This window comes from Lepidochelys kempii, chromosome 24 (assembly GCF_965140265.1).
Source record: "Lepidochelys kempii isolate rLepKem1 chromosome 24, rLepKem1.hap2, whole genome shotgun sequence".
Classification (NCBI taxonomy): Eukaryota; Metazoa; Chordata; order Testudines; family Cheloniidae; genus Lepidochelys; species Lepidochelys kempii.
In genome coordinates, this window is record NC_133279.1 from 8190656 (window position 1) to 8205027 (window position 14372).

At 49.0% G+C, this 14372-nt stretch overlaps 1 protein-coding gene across 7 annotated transcripts in view; it reads right to left on the reverse strand.

Annotated features, from left to right (window-relative positions):
- Positions 1 to 841: 841 nt before the first annotated feature.
- The window catches only part of SNX27 (sorting nexin 27), a 52316-nt gene continuing 38785 nt past the window's right edge, over positions 842 to 14372 (reverse strand). Inside the window, exons 2-7 of one of the 7 annotated variants that reach the window (XM_073323358.1) lie at positions 14011 to 14160; positions 13426 to 13554; positions 13013 to 13072; positions 10898 to 10987; positions 10396 to 10801; positions 6895 to 9809 (exon numbers count right to left, since the gene is read on the reverse strand). In XM_073323358.1, coding sequence (XP_073179459.1) covers positions 9289 to 9809; positions 10396 to 10801; positions 10898 to 10987; positions 13013 to 13072; positions 13426 to 13554; positions 14011 to 14151 — 1347 coding nt within the window. In that variant the 5' untranslated portion in view covers positions 14152 to 14160 and the 3' untranslated portion in view covers positions 6895 to 9288. The other 6 variants (XM_073323353.1, XM_073323352.1, XM_073323355.1 and 3 more) reach the window with 6 other exon arrangements.

Here is a 14372-nt window from a genome sequence, read left to right on the forward strand (position 1 = left end):
GGCCTTAATCTGGCTCTGGCACAGAGGTGAATTTTGCTCCTTCGGGCTTTGATCCAAAGTCCATTGAGGCCAATGGGAAGACTCCAACTCAAAATCCATCCTACCCATAGCGGTCACAGAGTCCCATCAATTACAGCATCACACCCTTCGTGAACATTTACACCCGTGAGTAGCCCCACTGATTTTAAAAATGCTACCCAAGGTAAGGATGCAGGATCAGACCGTCAGTGAACAAAATCCCCTCTCTCCTTGTCCCACTAGCTCTGAAGCCAGCTGCTTTACACACTTCTTAAAAAGGTTCATTGCGAAAAATGAAAAGAAAAAAAAATTAAAAGCCTGTAAACGTGTCAAGGTCCTTTGAGAGGAGAGGTATTTCCCTGTAATGTAACTTTTTTACTTTTTTTTTTTTCCATTAAAGTTAGTTTTTAAAAAAACACGATGGATTCGGAGGAAAGAGATGCGTGTAAAAACGCAAGCTTAGAAAAGGTACTGCTGCTGATATGAAATTTTAAAAGAAATATATAGATATATATGTATATACGTGGGGTATTCTGTATATATATCTTTCTTTTTTCTTTCTTTTTTTTTTTTTTTACATACATACATATATATGTCTGAACAGTGCAAATGGATGGCATTTCTATTTCCAGTTGTAAAAAATATAATATAAGCACAGTCCATCTTCCAATGCAGGACCCAAGTGAAACGAAAAAAGAAAAACAGAATACCCTTGGGTGGATTTTGTCTGTTGTTGAAAAGTTTTCCCCTCTTGTTACTCTGATAAGCCTGCTGGTTTTTTCCTAGTTGCTTAATTCCATAACCATGAAATTCACAAATGGTATTGTTATTAATAATATTTAGTTTAAGGGCTTTTAATACAATAACAGAATTTTTTAAATCTTTTTTTAAGTGTTAATTTTGGGGGGGTTTACGTTCTTTCACGACAGGAGGGGCTAAGTGGCGGCGTCCCTCTGCTGTGATCTGGCCATCTGAAAGATATTCTGAAAGAGAAGAAAGGGAAATTAAAAACAAGATATTACTTAGAGTAAGCCTCTGGGTTTGCTCTTGCAGCCTCATTAATCATCAACCCTCTCGGGGCAAGTTAGACAGAGGGAGCCTCCTTTGCAGAGGGGGAAACTGAGGGACAGAGAGGGTGACTTGCCCCAACGTCACTTGAAGATTCCACGGCAAACCAAAGAACAGACCGCTGAGTCTTAGTTCCAATTCCCAGTCCCCCACTCTAGACCCCTTCCCATTGCTCGGTCTCATCACTAAACTAAAGTCCCTCCCATGAGTGAAGGGCTACCAGGATTAGAAAACCTGCCTTATAGCAAGAGACTCAAGGAGCACAATCTACGTAGCTTAATAAAAAAAGAACGCTAAGGGGTGACTTGATCACAGTCTGTAAGTACCTACGTGGGGAACAAATATTTCCTAACGGGCTCTTCCGTCTAGCAGAGAAAGGTCGAATACGATCCAATGGCTGGAAGTTGAAGCTAGACACACGCAGACTGGAAATAAGGTGCACGTTTTTAACAGGGAGAGTAACTAACTTTTGGAACAATTTCCCAAGGGTCATGGTGGATTCCCCGGCAGTGACCATGTTTAAATCAAGACTGGCTGTTTTTCTAACAGCTCTGCACTAGGAATTTCTCTGGGGCAGTCTCTGGCCTGTGTTCTACAGGGGGTCAGACGAGATGATCACCGTGGTCCCTTCTGGCCTTGCAGTCTATGACTATGAAACCTCCTGGGGCTAGTCACATGAGGCTCCGCTAATGCTCCTCAGTGCTGACCTGCAGCTCCTCCACCTGCTACACTAGTCCTGCCCTCCCTCCTCGTTCACCTCATTCTTCATCTGCTGCCCCCTGGACCATTCCAGCTCTGCCAGTACGTCACGCCCCACTCGCGACCTCCATTCCCCAGCCCTGTAATCCAATCCTGGGCACAGCCTGGCAGTGAAGCTAGGCCAAATGGAGGCTCTGCAATCGACTGTTCACTTGAGACCCAGACAGGACTGCTGAGGGAAACGACTGGCGCTCTAGCCCACCGTACGAGGCAGCCTCCCCCTCAGCTTCCCAAACCCACCATCACCCTAAGTTTGTCTGTCTAAGAACACAGCAGCGCGGTGGTTGAGAGCAGGCAGATCTCCAAACACACACACTGATTCCTTGCCAGTGCTGGGTGCAGAACTGATTCAGGTACCTGGAGCTACAATCCCCAGCACCTTGGGATGCGCAGGCTGCAATTCTCTGCTCCCGCTGCACTCCCTGCAGCAGCCGCACAAGCTGGCTTGATGGATGACACCAATAACCATGAGTAATTGCCATCGCTGGCAGCAAGGGTTGGAGGACCAGCCTTGTGGCAGGCAGCAAAGATCGACCCCCCCTGGGCGTGCAGCTGTAGTTTAACTACCCCCAGCAAGGATGAGGTTTCCATTCATGGCGGGGGCCTTTGCGGAAGCTGCAGTTGGTCTCATGGCAGTGTGTTATAAAGGGGAGGGGTTTATACTCCCATCTCTCTACAGGTTTGTCAGCGAGTGGACATGGGAAGCCGTGCTCTGGAGGGGAACCAGCATCTGGCCTGAAACAGGTGAACTCCCAAGAAAGGGAAGGAGGGGAATCCAGACAGGTTGCACACACTTTGCTCCTCTTTGAAGCAAATTCATCCAACTGTCGGGTGGTTTGTTGTACTGATTCTTTTGAACAAGGCATTTAAAAACCAAAGTTCCTGGTTGTGCCAAATGGTCATTAAAAATCTCACAAGAGGGTTTTGCCCAGGTGTCCTTTGTCTCAACTCCTCCCTCCCAATCCCATAACCACTGTGCCCTGGTGCCCAGGCTGTCCACTCACAATCCCCACTCAGAGGTGGCTGCATTTCAATAGTGAATTGATTCCTCTGCGGATTGCTTTGGGAGCCGGCAGAGGGAACGGAAACACACGGCTTCCCTCAGTCAAGGCTGCTTCCCCCCTCTCCAGAGTTCCTCTAATTTAGTGCTTATCACCACAGCGTTTAAGTGCTGGTTACCCTTGTGACTGAATTAAACCACTGATCTACTCTTCCATATGGTCACAAGGGGGCATCTAACAGCCTGAACAGCACATGACACTGCAAAGACAAACCCTGGCACCGAGTCTCAGAGCCCAGGTCGGCTGACTCAGGCTCACGGTGCTTGGGCTGTGGAGCTAAAAACAGCAGTATAGAGGCTGGGGCTGGAGCCAGGGCTCTGGGACCCTCCCCCAGGTTTCAGACCCCAGGCTCGAGCCAGAGCTGGAACGTCTACTCAGCTATTTTTAGCCCCATAGCCTGAGCCAATCAGCAGAGGCTCAGAAATGTTTATTGCAGTGGAGACGGACCCTAAGCCCTGAGTAACTGTGAATCGCAATCTCCTCTCTAGCCATATTACTGACCACATTTTACAGCCAGCAACTGACTACTCCAGCTGTCCAGTGGTCACCACGGCAAACCTGACATTTAATGCTGGCTGAGATTCACATTCTCACGTGCTTAGCACAGGGAATACGGCGCGTACCATTTGAGCTAACCACAGTGACGTTAAATGGCAGCCACTGGCATTGCTTAAATGCTAAATAAAAAGGGGAAGCTGCCGTTTTTGTGTTGCTTTGGAGGTCTAAGTGACTTAGTGCCTTAATTTAGGATCTACGAGCAATTAAGTGGAAGGCATCGTATACAAATGCAAGAACATCTGGAAGCTTAGCAAGGGGAATTATCTAGATCCGAGTTCTCCAGAGCCAGAAGGGGCATTGTGGGCAAAGACAAACGTCATAAGCAATTTTTACAGGCCAATAAATCAAGTATGGAAATTCCATGCTGCTCATTGTGTCCCCCCCTACCCCTGCACATATGGAATAGGCCACAGCAGTCTGCAGAGACTTCACTTGGCAAGATTTCTGGCACATAGAGATGCAGGTCAACAGCACAGGCCTATGCAGAACCAGATGCTGCATCCAAATATAGCTGGAGGGGAGGGACAGAGTCAAGTGCATTCAGAGCTGCTGCAAGCAGCCTTTACTTCAGCAGTAGAAATGGCTGGGCTCTCACCCGGAAGGAGGAGTGCAAAGCAACTAGACAGGAACTGGTACTCACTGGAGAGCCTCAACTGAACTCATCCACCCTCCTTTAGAACGCGGACTAAGGAATCCTCGAGCGCATTTAGGGCAGCAACGGTGAGATGAGGAGTCAAAGATTCCCCTGCAGGAGGCTTTGGCACAGCGGAAAGGCTGGAGACCGCACCACAGCCAGAGGTTAAAGCAGAGCAGAAAATGGGTGAGGGGAGGGCCTCAGGACTCCGGCAGTAAACAAAAGGCCTAGGCTCTCGCAACACGATGAGACGAGTGTCGGGTTTGGCTCATGTGTGTCACGTACACTTGGACTGTATATTAAGGTGGGGGCAGCAGAATAAAACCCTGAAACGACGTCTACTCTACAGCGCCTACACCAGCATAGCCCCTAGCAGAGACACAGCACACGCCGACAAATGGATAGGATCACCTCCCCAGATGACATTAGCTACGTTGACAGGAGCACTTTTCTGCTGGTGTAGTTGTGTCTACACTGGTCAGCACAGCTACGCCGCATGGGGGTGTGGCTTTTCACATCCCGGACTGACCCAGCTACGCCAGTCTAAATTTTAAGCATAGATTAGGCTTAAGATAGAAAACCCCAGTCAGGCAATGGAAACTTCTTGGGGGCATCTGAGGGCAAAATTTGAGGCTAAAATCTGTAGAATCAGTGAGAAACGCTTCAGCGTAACTGCTTAGACAACAGCAGGGCGGCTTTACTTAAAAGATTCAGCTACACAAGATGTTTTCCCACCCCACTATTCAATTAACCCCTTGATTACTGAGATGGAAAAGAGATCAGGACCTGCCAATCAAGTGGTACCAGAACGCCCCTCCAGCACTACCATGGTAAAAGTTGGCATGCAGCTGCCAGGATTAGTCTTTGGTCCTTTAAAGAAACTGAAAAATGTGTTTCAGAGTAACAGCCGTGTTAGTCTGTATTCGCAAAAAGAAAAGGAGGACTTGTGGCACCTTAGAAACTAACCAATTTATTTGAGCATAAGCTTTCGTGAGCTACAGCTCACTTCATCGGATGCATACCGTGGAAACTGCAGCAGACTTTATATATACACAGAGAATATGAAACAATATCTCCTCCCACCCCACTGTCCTGCTGGTAATAGCTTATCTAAAGTGATCATCAGGTGGGCCATTTCCAGCACAAATCCAGGTTTTCTCACCCTCCACCCTCCCACACAAATTCACTCTCCTGCTGGTGATAGCCCATCCAAAGTGACAACTCTTTACACAATGTGCATGACAATCAAGTTGGGCTATTTCCTGCACAAATCCAGGTTTTGTGAGAAACCAGGGGGATGTGAGAAAACCTGGATTTGTGCAGGAAATAGCCCAACTTGATTGTCATGCACATTGTGTAAAGAGTTGTCACTTTGGATGGGCTATCACCAGCAGGAGAGTGAATTTGTGTGGGGGGGTGGAGGGTGAGAAAACCTGGATTTGTGCTGGAAATGGCCCACCTGATGATCACTTTAGATAAGCTATTACCAGCAGGACAGTGGGGTGGGAGGAGGTATTGTTTCATATTCTCTGTGTATATATAAAGTCTGCTGCAGTTTCCACGGTATGCATCCGATGAAGTGAGCTGTAGCTCACGAAAGCTTATGCTCAAATAAACTGGTTAGTCTCTAAGGTGCCACAAGTCCTCCTTTTCTTTTTGAAAAATGTGTGTCCCCTTTACTGCTCCTTTCTGACCCCCTTTCCTTCTCATCTGGGAGTAGAGACAGCTTCACAGGTAAAGTCTCATTCCAGGTCCTCCAAAGATTGCCAGTGTCCAGGACGCATCAGGACTAAATATTTTCAATGTAAGGAAACAAAGAACATTTCTTAAAGCGGCATGGCAGTCTCTCCCCAGCATACAGCAGCAGGAAATGTTTTGCTTTGCAAGGTTCCTTTAAGGACGAGCTGACACTATTATGAATGCTATTCTACACTAGCAGGAATTGGAATGGAGAAGCAGGAAGTAAATAGTAAGTCCGCAGTACAGCAATCAGACTGGCTCAGAGAGCCCAGATGCTGTTTGCTTTCACCCCAGTTACCTTGCTGCACATATTGTCTTTACTGAAGTTCTTGTTATGCTTGTCTGTCGCTTCCTCCTCCACCTTTACAAGAAAAAAAAATATAAAGGATATAAATAAAAACTGATGGGGTGGGAGGGGACTAAATCTATTTCTATGGTAGTGGTGCATTTAGGGTGAATTTAGGGATGGGATTTGGGAGGTTCCAATAAGCACCCCAGAGCACCAGGCAATGAATTTCAACTGCCTACTATTCTTTCTGTTAGGAACTGACGACCTACGCTCACCACACACGCTCAGACATGGCTGCTGCTAGCCCTGCTCAGACACAAGTGCAGAAAGAGATGCGAGATGTGAACGTTTGGACTTAGCCCCTGGAGCAGATCAATATTTCCCAAGCAGAAGACAGTAAGGGTATGTCTACACTACGGAATAAGGTCGAATTTATAGAAGTCGGTTTTTTAGAAATCGGTTTTATATATTCGAGTGTGTGTGTCCCCACAGAAAATGCTCTAAGTGCATTTAATAAGTGCATTAACTCGGCGGAGTGCTTCCACAAGACCGAGGCTAGAGTCGACTTCCGGAGTGTTGCACTGTGGATAGCTAGCCCACAGTTCCCGCGGTCTCCGCTGCCCATTGGAATTCTGGGTTGAGATCCCAATGCCTGATGGGGCTAAAACATTGTCGCGGGTGGTTCTGGGTACATATCATCAGGCCCCCCTTCCCTCCCTCCCTCCACGAAAGCAAGGGCAGACAATTGTTTCGCGCCTTTTTTCCTGAGTTACCTGTGCAGACGCCATACCACGGCAAGCATGGAGCCCGCTCAGGTAACCGTCACTGTATGTCTCCTGGGTGCTGGCAGACGCAGTACGGCATTGCTACACAGTAGCAGCAACCCATTGCCTTCTGGCAGCAGACGGTGCAGTACGACTGGTAGCCATTCTCGTTGTGTCCGAGGTGCTCCTGGCCACGTCGGCTGGGAGCGCCTGGGCAGACGTGGGCGCAGGGACTAAATTTGGAGTGACTTGACCAGGTCATTCTCTTTAGTCCTGCAGTCGGTCCTATTGAACTGTCTTATGGTGAGCAGGCAGGCGATACGGATTGCTAGCAGTCCTATTGCATCATCTTCTGCCGGGCAGGCAAGAGATGAGGATGGCTAGCAGTCCTACTGCACCATCTTCTGCTGAGCAGCCATGAGATGTGGATGGCATGCAGTCCTTCTGCACCGTCTGCTGCCAGCCAAAGATGTAAAAGATAGATGGAGTGGATCAAAACAAGAAATAGACCAGATTTGTTTTGTACTCATTTGCCTCCTCCCCCGTCTAATGGACTCATTCCTCTAGGTCACACTGCAGTCACTCACAGAGAAGGTGCAGCGAGGTAAATCTAGCCATGTATCAATCAGAGGCCAGGCTAACCTCCTTGTTCCAATAAGAACAATAATTTAGGTGCACCATTTCTTATTGGAACCCTCCGTGAAGTCCTGCCTGAAATACTCCTTGATGTAAAGCCACCCCCTTTGTTGATTTTAGCTCCCTGAAGCCAACCCTGTAAGCCGTGTCGTCAGTCACCCCTCCCCCCGTCAGAGCAATGGCAGACAATCGTTCCGCGCCTTTTTTCTGTGCGGACGCCATACCAAGGCAAGCATGAAGGCCGCTCAGCTCACTTTGGCAATTAGGAGCACATTAAACACCACATGCATTATCCAGCAGTATATGCAGCACCAGAACCTGGCAGAGTGATACAGGGTGAGGAGGCGACATCAGCGCGATCACGTGAGTGATCAGGACATGGACACAGATTTCTCTGAAAGCATGGGACCTGCCAATGCATGCATCATGGTGCTAATGGGGCAGGTTCATGCTGTGGAACGCTGATTCTGGCTCGGGAAACAAGCACAGACTGGTGGGACCGCATAGTGTTGCAGGTCTGGGACGATTCCCAGTGGCTGCGAAACTTTCACATGCGTAAGGGCACTTTCATGGAACTTTGTGACTTGCTTTCCCCTGCCCTGAGGCGCATGAATACCAAGATGAGAGCAGCCCTCACAGTTGAGAAGCGAGTGGCGATAGCCCTGTGGAAGCTTGCAACGCCAGACAGCTACCGCTCAGTTGGGAATCAATTTGGAGTGGGCAAATATACTGTTGGGGCTGCTGTGATGCAAGTAGCCCACGCAATCAAAGATCTGCTGATATCAAGGGTAGTGACCCCGGGAAATGTGCAGGTCATAGTGGATGGCTTTGCTGCAATGGGATTCCCTAACTGTGGTGGGGCCATAGACGGAACCCATATCCCTGTCTTGGCACCGGAGCACTAAGCCGCCGAGTACATAAACCGCAAGGGGTACTTTTCAGTAGTGCTGCAAGCTCTGGTGGATCACAAGGGACGTTTTATCAACATCAACGTGGGATGGCCGGGAAAGGTACATGACGCTCGCATCTTCAGGAACTCTGGTCTGTTTCAAAAGCTGCAGGAAGGGACTTTATTCCCAGACCAGAAAATAACTGTTAGGGATGTTGAAATGCCTATATGTATCCTTGGGGACCCAGCCTACCCCTTAATGCCATGGCTCATGAAGCCGTACACAGGCAGCCTGGACAGTGGTCAGGAGCTGTTCAACTACAGGCTGAGCAAGTGCAGAATGGTGGTAGAATGTGCATTTGGACGTTTAAAGGCGCGCTGGCGCAGTTTACTGACTCGCTTAGACCTCAGCAAAACCAATATTCCCACTGTTATTACTGCTTGCTGTGTGCTCCACAATATCTGTGAGAATAAGGGGGAGACGTTTATGGCGGGGTGGGAGGTTGAGGCAAATCGCCTGGCTGCTGGTTACGTGCAGCCAGACACCAGGGCGGTTAGAAGAGCACAGGAGAGCGCAGTACGCATCAGAGAAGCTTTGAAAACCAGTTTCATGACTGGCCAGGCTACGGTGTGAAAGTTCTGTTTGTTTCTCCTCGATGAAACCCCCCCGCCCCTTGGTTCACTCTACTTCCCTGTAAGCTAACCACCCTGCCCTCCTCCCTTCGATCACCGCTTGCAGAGGCAATAAAGTCATTGTTGCTTCACATTCATGCATTCATCACACAAATAGGGGGATGACTACCAAGGTAGCCCAGGAGGGGTGGTGGAGGAGGGAAGGAAAATGCCACACAGCACTTTAAAAGTTTACAACTTTAAAATTTATTGAATGCCAGCCTTCTTTTTTTTGGGCAATCCTCTGTGGCGGAGTGGCTGGTTGGCCGGTGGCCTCCCCACCGCGTTCTTGGGCGTCTGGGTGTGGAGGCTATGGAACTTGGGGAGGAGGGCAGTTGGTTACACAGGGGCTGTAGTGGCAGTCTGTGCTCCAGCTGCCTTTGCTGCAGCTCAACCATACACTGAAGCATACCGGTTTGGTCCTCCAGCAGCCTCAGCATTGAATCCTGCCTCCTCTCATCACGCTGCCGCCACATTTGAGCTTCAGCCCTGTCTTCAGCCCGCCACTTACTCTCTTCAGCCCGCCACCTCTCCTCCCGGTCATTTTGTGCTTTCCTGCACTCTGACATTATTTGCCTCCACGCATTTGTCTGTGCTCTGTCAGTGCGGGAGGACAGCATGAGCTCGGAGAACATTTCATCTCGAGTGCATTTTTTTTTCTTTCTAAGCTTCACTAGCTTCTGGGAAGGAGAAGATCCTGTGATCATTGAAACACATGCAGCTGGTGGAGAAAAAAAAAGGGACAGCAGTATTTAAAAAGACACATTTTATAAAACAGTGGCTACACTCTTTCAGGGTAAACCTTGCTGTTAACATTACATACATAGCACATGTGCTTTTGTTACAAGGTTGCATTTTGCCTCCCCCCACAGCGTGGCTACCCCCTCAACCCTCTCCCCTCCCTGTGGCTAACAGCAGGGATCATTTCTGTTTAGCCACAGGCAAACAGCCCAGCAGGAATGGGCTCCTCTGAATGTCCCCTGAAGAAAAGCACTCTATTTCAACCAGGTGACCATGAATTATATCTCACTCTCCTGAGGATAACACAGAGATAAAGAACGGATGTTGTTTGAACGCCAGCAAACATACACTGCAATGCTTTGTTGTACAATGATTCCCGAGTACGTGTTACTGGCCTGGAGTGGTAAAGTGTCCTACCATGAAGGACGCAATAAGGCTGCCCTCCCCAGAAACCTTTTGCAAAGGCTTTGGGAGTACATCCAGGAGAGCCGCAAATGCCAGGGCAAAGTAATCCTTTCACATGCTTGCTTTTAAACCATGTATAGTATTTTAAAAGGTACACTCACCAGAGGTCCCTTCTCCGCCTGCTGGGTCCAGGAGGCAGCCTTGGGTGGGTTCGGGGGGTACTGGCTCCAGGTCCAGGGTGAGAAACAGTTCCTGGCTGTCAGGAAAACCGGTTTCTCCACTTGCTTGCTGTGAGCTATCTACAACCTCATCATCATCATCTTCTTCGTCCCCAAAACCTGCTTCCGTATTGCCTCCATCTCCATTGAAGGAGTCAAACAACACGGCTGGGGTAGTGGTGGTTGAACCCCCTAAAATGGCATGCCGCTCATCACAGAAGCGGCATGTTTGGGGCTCTGACCCGGAGCGGCCGTTCGCCTCTCTGTTTTTCTGGTAGGCTTGCCTCAGCTCCTTCAGTTTCACACGGCACTGCTTCGGGTCCCTGTTATGGCCTCTGTCCTTCATGCCCTGGGAGATTTTGACAAAGGTTTTGGCATTTCGAAAACTGGAACGGAGTTCTGATAGCACGGATTCCTCTCCCCATACAGCGATCAGATCCCGTACCTCCCATTCGGTCCATGCTGGAGCTCTTTTGCGATTCTGGGACTCCATCATGGTTACCTCTGCTGATGAGCTCTGCATGGTCACCTGCAGCTGGCCAAACAGGAAATGAGATTCAAAAGTTCGCGGTTCTTTTCCTGTCTACCTGGCTAGTGCATCTGAGTTGAGAGTGCTGTCCAGAGCGGTCACAATGGAGCACTCTGGGATAGCTCCCGGAGGCCAATACCGTCGAATTGTGTCCACAGTACCCCAAATTCGAGCCGGCAAGGCCGATTTAAGCGCTAATCCACTTGTCAGGGGTGGAGTAAGGAAATCGATTTTAAGAGCCCTTTAAGTCGAAATAAAGGGCTTCATCGTGTGGACGGGTGCAGGTTTACATCGATTTAATGCTGCTAAATTCGACCTAAAATCCGAGTGTAGACCAGGGCTAACATGAGGTCCCGATGGAACGCTGCCCAGTGCCAACCCAAAGAACACGGATGGAGTTAGAAGTCTGTATATACTGACCAAAGAGCCTCTTCTCCCCCTCGCTGTGTACCCATAGTGCCCAGCTGTTGCATGTGATTAAGAATCCTGCCAGCCACCACAGTGAATGCTGCCCCTGAGGAAATCCAGCAGTGCACGTGGCAAAGGCATGGTTATGTACAGATGAGAGCTATCCAGACTGCCAGAGCATATTCACATACCAGCTTCAGATCTCTGGGGTATAGGAGCCCACACAAATATCAGCACGTCAGTCCTTACAGAAATACACATCTGCTCCAGGAAGCTTGTGTTCAGAGATGGCACCCAACAGTGTTCTAATAAGCAAAGCTAGTCACTTCTAGAGGCTGCCTGCTTCAGGATCAAGAGACGATAGAAGTGACAGAGTTGATCCTCAGAGGTAATGGGTTAAGCAGCGGAGCTTAGCAGCACAGAACAGACTAATGGCCCATTTAGTGCAGTATCCTGCCTCCAGCAGTTGCTTATATCCAAGGCTCCAAAAGGAAGACACCATCTCCCTTTATGTACTGGGATGACTGAGAATCACCAAGACAATAGAGCAGCACAAGTTTTCCAACAGGCACCTTGTGGCGATTCAAGACACTACACATGATGATGCCCAGCACATTGCTAATATCAGACTTCGGCATCCTAAGCAGAGGAGCTCTGCATCATCTCCTCTGAGTCAACTGCCTGGAGGGCAGGTTGCCAGCTACCTTCTTCTGCCATCTCCCTGCTACACTGCAGTTAGCTGTAGCAGAAAGCTGTACCATGGGGACACAGAGCCAGGCAGCAGTCACATGGGGATAGGGAGACTCTAGCAGGTGGATGAGGGGCGGCCAAACATCTCCTCTAAGGACCAGGAGAGGATGGAGAGGTGCATGCAGTAGAAATAGAAAACACTGAATACAAACAAGTAAACAAGCAACAGGTGGGGTGGGCTTATTTGCTAAGGTCTCCTTGGCTTGGAAAGAAACCCCAACACCAGCCAGAGTCCCACCTAAAAATTTAATAATTTACCAAGAGGACATCATGACTGACAGATTCTGAGCATGGGATTCTTGGTATAATTGAAAAAAAAAAAAAAAAAAGATACTTTGCACTTCTACAGAGCCTTCCCCTGCAGGATCTCAAAACTCTTGATGAACAATTAAGCAGTCCTCATAACCCTCCTGGGAGAGGGAGGCTTTGCTCTCTCCTTTTAACAGATCAGGAGACTCAGGCAAGGGAGTAACTTGCCCAAGGTGTGTCAGGCAATGACTTGCAGAGGCGGGTGTTTGATTACCCCATGCCACACACGCCCAGTACCACCTCTTCAAAAGGAGTTACGTGACGCAAAGGACGAGACCATCAGGCCCCAGGAGTCCTGACACCCAGCTCCCTGTTCTAGTCACTCACCAACACTCCCATCCAACAGCTGCAGATAAAACCCAGGAGCGACTCCCATGTGCCCGCTCCCAGAGCTGGGAATAGAACCCAGGCGTCCCTGCTATCAGCCCTCCACACTACAAAACACTCCCCTCCTTGTTTGGGCGGTAAGCCGATATTGCGAACGAGTATGAAAGCTTGCCAGGAAAAGGTTACTGCCAACTCACAAATGTACTAAGCAATTTCTGTGCAGTTACAGGATCTTACCTCCTTCCTCCACTTGAGCTCACAGAACACCCGCTCGAAGCACTCATGCATGTAGTTGAACTGAAAAGATAAAGCAGCCCTCTCTTAGGTTGACATAAAGCCAAGCACAGCAGCATAGCGCTGTGCAGCTCTGAAATGACAGCCGCCCATCAGAGAGCGGGACAGGAGTCAGAAGCTGTACACCCCGCTTCCGTTTACAGCAGGGGAAGACAAAGGTACCAGCTCTAGCCAGCAAGAACTTACTGTATCTCTGGCTCCTCCTAGTGGCTGTCTGGTTACGCAGCGCAAGGAAAAGTTGAGTGTCAAATCTTCTCTCACACCAAGAGATCAGAGCAAAGAGAATTTTACACCAGTTTCTAAAAACTGGGCGAGTCCCTCTCCTTAGTGCATTTGCAGTTAACAAGGTCACTTACATATGGGGTGAAGATTTTAACCCATCGAGGTTTCTTCTCTCCTCGTGCGTATTCAAAACAGAATGCCATTCCTTCTTCGTCTGTGTCCCACCGCTGCATCTCGTCCCACTCAAATGCTATTACCTGGTTCTAAACAGAAGAAGAGATCAGGGTCCAGAGCGGGCCATGCTCCAGTTGGCCGAGTCAGGAGGCAAGTTAGTTCCTGAAATGCTACAGGGCAAATCTGAACCGGAGCCGGGGGTGGGGCAGAGTGCAGGGGAAGAGATGAAAAAACAAGGGAGTTCCAGGAATGCTGCAGAATGGCACGCAGGGGAAGTGGGGATACAGAGTCCTAATGCTGCAGAGCTTGCCGTGGGAATCCAACATAGCAGCCGTCCCTGTAATCACACAGCAGCAGCCGTCCCTGTAATCATACAGCAGTGCATTTACCACCCTGTTTTAAAATCCACCTCATCCTGCTCTCAACTTTACTCTTAGAGCAGCTGCAGTATCCCAGGAATGGGGAACCAGTGTTCTGCCTCTTCCTACAGCAAAGTTGAACTTCCTCAGACCCAGGAAGCCCTGCCATGTCCTTGAGTTGCTTACCTCTAGCTGACCCTCCTCTGTGCAGGCATGGAGTTTAAAGTGCTTGATGCTGATGGCTGTAATCACATGACCCTTTCGCCGGGAGTCACAGGAGCAGTGGGGGAAGATGATCTCATTGTAACCCTCACATGTCCGCAGCATGTTTAAATACTGGAGAAAAGCAAGAAAGTGATGTGTTGGCTCTTTTAACAAATGAAAGGCCCCCCATCACCCCAAACCTCTGAAATCCCCTCAGTGCCCCCCAGCCCCTTACTGCAATCCTGTACTCCAAATATGAACCTTAATTTCTCCCTCTAGCTTTATGATTTGAAGTGTTTTATGTAAGGTTTTGGGGACAAGAGCCATGTCTTCCAGTGAGTTTG